At 59.9% G+C, this 6,549-nt stretch overlaps 1 protein-coding gene and 1 long non-coding RNA gene across 4 annotated transcripts in view; one reads left to right on the forward strand and one right to left on the reverse strand.

Moving 5' to 3' along the window:
- Nucleotides 1–3,313, reverse strand: part of LOC102487773 (uncharacterized) — a 5,407-nt gene extending 2,094 nt beyond the window's left edge. Inside the window, exons 1-5 of one of the 3 annotated variants that reach the window (XR_001370101.2) lie at nucleotides 3,176–3,313; nucleotides 3,047–3,106; nucleotides 2,725–2,967; nucleotides 2,202–2,388; nucleotides 969–983 (exon numbers count right to left, since the gene is read on the reverse strand). This is a non-coding gene — a long non-coding RNA (uncharacterized LOC102487773). Of the gene's footprint in view, nucleotides 1–968; nucleotides 984–2,201; nucleotides 2,389–2,724; nucleotides 2,968–3,046; nucleotides 3,107–3,175 lie in introns of those variants that run through there. The other 2 variants (XR_001370102.2, XR_334000.2) reach the window with 2 other exon arrangements.
- A 2,574-nt stretch (nucleotides 3,314–5,887) lies between these two features.
- Nucleotides 5,888–6,549, forward strand: part of ACP4 (acid phosphatase 4) — a 7,131-nt gene continuing 6,469 nt past the window's right edge. The window contains 1 exon segment of the mRNA XM_006144692.3: nucleotides 5,888–6,103. Coding sequence (XP_006144754.1) covers nucleotides 5,888–6,103 — 216 coding nt within the window.

Genomic DNA, 6,549 nt, shown 5'->3' on the forward strand with positions numbered 1-6,549 from the left:
GGACCCCTCACTGACTCCACCCTAGATAAGCGGCTGCAAGGCTGCCAGGGCGCTGGGGGGCCTGGCAGGGCTGTGAGCAGAGGAGGGCAGGTCGGCGCCCAGCCCTGTGGGGAGGCCTTGCAGGAAAGCAGCGGGATGAGCGAATGGAATGTGGAGCCCCGTGGGTCCCGAGCGCCAGACCAGCCGCGGAGGACCCTGCGGAGAACCCTGCGGAGACATGGTGGCCAGCGGCCCGAGCCTATGCCGCCTGGGCTGCCCTCCTCCCCCACGTCCTGGGCACCCTGACCTCGTACCTCCTGGAGGCGCCAGCCATAGCCTGGTGACCTGTGCAGGACTCCGGCCCCCTCACTGTCACGGTCACCGTCCTCCAGGTGCTGGCCCTCACCTGGATGGGCTCGGCTGGTCCCGGATGGTGAAGGTGCCACCTGGACCCCAGCTGGGCCTTCCTGACTTTCCACGCCAGGGCTGCCTGCAGCTGAGCTGCCCCGCTGCGCCCCTGCTCGGGCCCAGGCTGAACCACCTGGCAGCCCCGGGGCAGTGTTCTGGCTCCTTCTGCCGGCCTGGAGGGCTGGCCCTGCAAACCTCAGGGCGACCCTCAGAACTGGACACCCCCGGGAGCCACTGGCTGTGCCTGGACTCCAGGACCTTGGCCCTCCTGGGGCTGGCACTGGGTCTGGGTGACAGCAATGTTGAGCACTGTCCACCGCCTCTGGGGGTTAGGGGTATGGACGCTCGCGACAAGGGGACCGTCAGCCCCTGGGGTCTACCATGGGGCCCTGCCACCCTGGTTTTCCACCGATTCCCTCCCATGCTGCCTCTTCCGAGGCCAGGCTGGATGGGGACATAGCCGATATCTGGGTGCAGCTCAGGACCCTGGGGTCTGCCCTGGGGGGCCTGTGGTGACCTCAGCCCTCTGCACTCTGCATCCTACGCTGGGGACTCTCACCAGGAATGGAGGCCGATGGGGATCAGAAAGGAAGTTCCTGGAGGCAAAAGACAGTGGGGAAGGGGTGACCTCTGTGTCTCCCGTCTCCAGAAAGAGACACCCTGAGCTGAGATGCAGCCAGAGATGACAAGCCAGGTGGGGAGACAGGGAGACAGAGAGACAGAGCCTGGAGGTGGGGCAGAGACCAAGCGAGAGGGGGACAGAGGGATGGATTGAGGCTCAGAGAGAAGGGACAGGGATTGGGGGATGGGGCAGGGGCCAGAGATGCAGAGATCTCACAGCAGGTGTAAAGATACCGAAAGGCCGCTCCTGCGGGCTGGTCTGGTCTGAGCCCTGTGTGTTGGGGGCCGACCCGGGCGGTGTTTGAGTTATGGTCTTGGCTGCAGCGGGCCCCCGCAGGGTCGGCGCTAGGGCTGGGAAGGGGCGCGCAGGGGGAGGAGGAAGCAGCCCGACTGCACTGGGCGGGCCGGAAGCGGTGGTGACCCCACCAACGCGAGAAAGGCCACTAGGGACTCGGCTCCTCTGAGACGCTACGGTAGGGACGGGGGCTCGACGGCCCTCGGGTTACAGTCCCAGGGAGAGCCGAGCTGCCACCCCCCGGGGACGCGGGAACAGAGCAGGGTGGCGGGTGTGGAAGAGGGTGTGGGGAAGAGGGAGTCCAGGCAGGGCGCAGCTCGGCATCAGCCCCGACCCGGCCTCAAATCTAGCAGTTGTAGTTCTGTGGGACCGGCAGGTGGCGTGCTAGTTGAGGCGCTGGACGCCCACACGGCAACCGCGGTTCGAGTCCTGGCCCTGGCAGCTTTCTCTCTCTCTAGTAAGCATATGTGCCCTATAGCAAATTAGAAAATAATAAATGATTCTTAAAGAAAAAAAAAAAAGAATTGCAGTTTTGCCAAAGCTGACCAACCACCCTTTCCCTGAGCGCGCGCTGGGGAGCGCGGGTCTGGCTGGGAAGATAGTCCAACACCGCCCCCCTCTGGTTATTTAGGGTTTTGCAGCCAAGAACCCACGACTGTTTTCTAAATCGGGATGCTTTCGGATTTAAAATGAAAGAGGGAGCTATTACCAACTATGCCAATTGGCCTAAAATGTTTCTAATCCGCTAAAATTATATTCATCTGAGCTAAAATTGTAGCGCGACTACGAATCTGTTTATAACTGGAGTTTGCTAGGCCTTTCCTGGGAAGCCACGTGCTGTTACCCTGCTCAGAAGCCACCTTTTCAGACCCGGGGTAGGAAGGAAATTGCTTCTTACCAGACGTGGTAGATGGAGCCCAGCCAAAGGCCGAAGGCCCCAGGGCACTGGCCGGGGAGTGCAGGGGGGTGCAGGGAACAGGGAGGAGCAGTAAGTGAGGGGCTGCCACTGGACTGCATATCTGGGTCTGGTCACTTCTACAGGAAGGGGGGCTGTCAGTGGGTGTTGAAGGTCGAAGAGGAGTTTGCTAAAAGGGAAAAGGAAGCTGTGCTGACGGCCCGAGCTGTGGTGACGAGGACGAGGAACTAGCTGCAGCTAGTCTATGGTGTCTGGTCTCAGGCCCACTCCATGGCCCTCCGGGCCCACTGGACACAGGTTTTCACCATCTGACAGAGGTGAACCAGGGCGGGGAGAAGTAACGGGCGCGAGGCCCCAGCGGTCCACGCTGGTGCTGCGGGTGAGCCAGCGACGCCTCCTCCCCTGTGCTCTAGCACCGAGACAACGCCCCCTTCTCTGATGCTCTTGACAGACTCCTATTCATCCCTCAAAACCCAGCCCAGATTCTGGGCCCCTCCCTTCAAACCTGAGAATGTGTGCTCTCATCACTCTCCCTCAGACCCAGGAGTCGGGGTGCCCACGCCCCTCGGCACCTCCTCAGGTCCAGACCCTGAGCCCCGGAGCCGGCGGTGCCTCGTGCCCAGGCAGCGGAGCCAGGGAGCAGGGCGTGCTGATCCAGTTACATTTATTTGGGCTCAGAGGCCAGAGCCATGGTCGGGGAGAGGCAGGGCTGCTGGGTGGGCAGTTGTTGGTCTTGTCACTGTTGAGCCTGAGAGAAGAAAAACCAGACAGAGAGATACAGAGACATGGGAGACATAGAGCCCTGCCCCTCCTGGCCTCCCGCTCACCTTGTTGAAGAAGTAGATGGAGGCGAGGATGGTGAAGACAGCCATGGCCAAGGTCACATTCTGGGGGAGGGCAGAGGTCAAGACCCTGCCCCGCCCTGGCCCCCCCTCACCCCACCGGCCCCTCCTCACTTCTTGAAAGTTCATGGCCATGGGCTCCAGCGTGCCCGCTTGCCTCTCCCCTTCCTGCTGCTCGGCCTCTGAGCCAGAGATGGAGACGCCACCCAGCTGCCAGCAGGTTGTCCCGGAGACAAGAATGGTGGCCATGGCGACCAGGGATGAGCATTCTGGGTAGGGGGACATTTGGGCAGGCCCTGGTGGCGAGCGGATGCCGCGCACAGGTCCCTGCAGTGTCTGAATTTGGTGTTGGGACATACGAGGCTGGAGTTGGGACTCCGGAAACAGGGCCTGGTGTTCCCTGGAGGATGCTGGGGAGCCATGGGGGTTGTGAGCAGGGGAGGGTCAGAGTAGGCTCCGGTGTCAGAACTACCCTGAAGCCAGAGGAGGTGGAGGCCAGAGCAGACAAGCTGGCTGGGCCAAGCTCCCCGCCGCGTCTGCCAGGCAGAGGGCCGGACCTCGCACTGCACATCGCAGCGGCCACCTCTGGGGATGAGAGCGGCCACCATCATGGTGGAAACACGCAGCTGGACTCCCACATGACTGACTGGACCCGGGGGCTTAAACTGCCAGGCGCCTGGGCATGCCCAAGATCCCGAGGGGAGAATGGAGCAGGGACTGCGGCATGGCCGTCCCCCGGGGGTGATTTCTCGCTTTCTGTCTCTCTCAATCTCTCTGGCAAGCGTACATGCCCTATAGCAAAACTCTCTCTTAAAAAAAATTATTAAATTTTATTTATTATTTCTTAATTTGACCAGAAATTGAGAGACAGGGAAAGTGAGAAAGCAAGCCACCAGGAGCAGGTCTGTGCAGGACTTGAACCGTACAGTCAGCCATGTGGGAGTCCAGCTACCCTAACTTCCATGCCACGGTGGCCCCAATAAATAAAAATCACAATAAGTTAACTTGTTTTCTTAAATTATTTTATTTATCACTATTCTTCTGTAAAATTTGCTACAGGACACGTGTGCTCACCAGAAAGTGAGAGAGACAGAGAGAAAGTGAGAAAGCAAGCCACCAGGCCTGGGACTCAAACCATGGTCGGCCACGTGGGAGTCCAGCGTCTTCACCACCACGCCACCTGCCAGCCCCAAATTCACTTTCTCCTCACGATCGAGAGAGTGGCATGACGGGAGAGGAGAGCCCCTACCTGACTCACGAGTCCCAGGATGGCCTGGGCGTGAGGGCAGCCTACGTGGCCGACGACGGGAGGTGGCATCCCTGGGGCCCTGGTGCCACCACTGTGCTCCCCGGGTGAACAGAGGCCTCACCAGCCGCTCGCTTCCTGCATTCCGGCCTGCACAACTGGCTGCCACCTGGAGGTGTCCCCTTCATCATCCCAGGGACAGTCCTGCCCCACACCCGAGCTACCCAGGCTGGCCGTACTACCCCGGTTTCCATTTTCTGATACCTTGACATCTGAGCCGGTGACCAGGAGGGATGCCCTCAAGGTCCCCCGTGGTGGCCCCGTGGGACCAGAAAAGCAGCGTGAGCACTGGCCCGGGGTCAAGTGCCTTCTAGCGAGGCGGCAGGTTCACGTCCGGATGGGTGGCCCGGAGTCAGCGCTGAGGGCCTGCCGGGCACAGAGGGCACCAGCAGGCCCAGCCCGGGGGCCCAGCGGGTGTGGGCAGCAGGGACCCAGAGTCGGTGCTGGCCCGGCAGCGTCCACCCCAGCCACGCGACTCTAGCCGGGCCAGGCGGCTGGAGGGCTGGGGAGGTGGCCCGGCAGAGGGTCTCTCCTCTCCCCATCTCACGCCCGAGCTCGCTCGTGAGTGAAAATAAGGTGGGTGCGGGCACCTGCCGGGGGTGGTGGGGGCGCTGGGGAGTGAGTCTGGGGCTGTGGAGGTCAGGGCGTATGGTCGCTGTCCCTGTGGTCCAGAGGCAGGGAAGCTTGCTGTTGGATAAATTAAAAAAATTAACAACAACAACAGCAGGCAGCAGGAGCAGAGTGGAGGCCGGCACGTGGGGCGGGTTAAGGGACCTGGTCCGAGTCCATGGCACTCCCTCGGTCACCCCAGCCTCAGGCCTCTGGGCCTCCTCTCCTCTCCTCTCCACCACAGCAGCCATGGCCACATCCACATCTCCTGGGCTTGCGGTAAAGAGGCAGTGGTGGGGAGCCAGATGGTGTAGCAGTCCTGCTGCTGGGCTTGCACACGGCAGATCGTGGTTTGAATCCCGGACCCAGTGGCTTCAAACTGACGCCAGGTGTGCGTGTGTGCCCAAGATCCAGGAGAGAAACAGAGGAGAAGGGATTGCAGTGTGGCCATTCCCCCTGGGCAGTGATTTCTCGCTACCTGTCTGTCTGTCTCTCCAGCTAGCGTACATACCCTATAACAAAAATCTCTCTTAAAAAGAAATAAATGTGGGACCTGCAGTTAGTGCAATGGCTATGTTGCTGGACTCCCATGTAGCCGACCGCGCTTCAAGGAAAATGGAGAAGGGATTGCGGTGTGGCCATCCCTCCTGGGGGGTGATTTCTCGCTTTCTGTCTCTCTGTCTCTCTCTCTGTCTGTCTGGCGAGCGCACGCGCCCTATAGCAAAAACCTCTCCAAAACAAACAAACAACTCAAAGTAAACGGAAACCCTCCCTGGCTGCTTGAGGATAGACCGCCATCAGGAACGACACGGGGACACCCGACTCCTTCAGAGGAGACAAACGGTCGTTGCTGTCCTTCACCCTGGAAGGCAACAGTACCCGAGACAGAAATGCGGGAAAAACTAGCGAAGATGTCCAGCCCGCACCAGGTGGCATCTTTGTGCTTGGGTTCAGAACCCATTTTGGTGGTGTTGAGAGCTGGCTTGGGCATGATTTACGATTCCTTGGATGAGGTGAAGATGGACCGAAGCATAGACTTGCAAGACACGGCCTTTATGAGGAGAAAAAGACGTCAAGAAGACAGCGACAGGAAGGCGACGACAGAAGGAAGACGGGGGACTGCGAAGGCCAGTGTTGGTGCTGGCAGTCGGAGAAGAGATTCTGCGGTCACTGTGTGGAGTTTTCATGAGAGGATTAATAAACTAAACATTTTTCAAAAAGAAAAATTGGGGCCGGCAGGCGACGTGGTGGATTGGGTGCTGGACTCCCACACGGGTGACTGCGGTTTGAGTCCCAGACCTGGTGGCTTGTTTTCTCACTTTCTGTTTTTCTAGTGAGGTCATGCGCCCTGTAGCAAATTAAAATAATAACAAATAAAACTAAATAAAAAATCCTTAAGATAAAGTGTAAACAGTTAACCCGAGACCGGCCACGGCGCAGGGAGCGAGATCCAGCGGGCGCCTGGCTCACGGGCGTGCTGGGGCCTGCTCCTGCAGGTGCTGCGGCAGGCAGGGGTGCGCGGTGGCCCTGCACAGGCAGCAGCTGAGTCAGCGTCTGGGCTGCGGAGATGGCC

The sequence above is a fragment of the Tupaia chinensis genome, unplaced genomic scaffold (genome assembly GCF_000334495.1).
Source record: "Tupaia chinensis unplaced genomic scaffold, TupChi_1.0 Scaffold000129_1, whole genome shotgun sequence".
NCBI classification, from domain to species: Eukaryota; Metazoa; Chordata; class Mammalia; order Scandentia; family Tupaiidae; genus Tupaia; species Tupaia belangeri.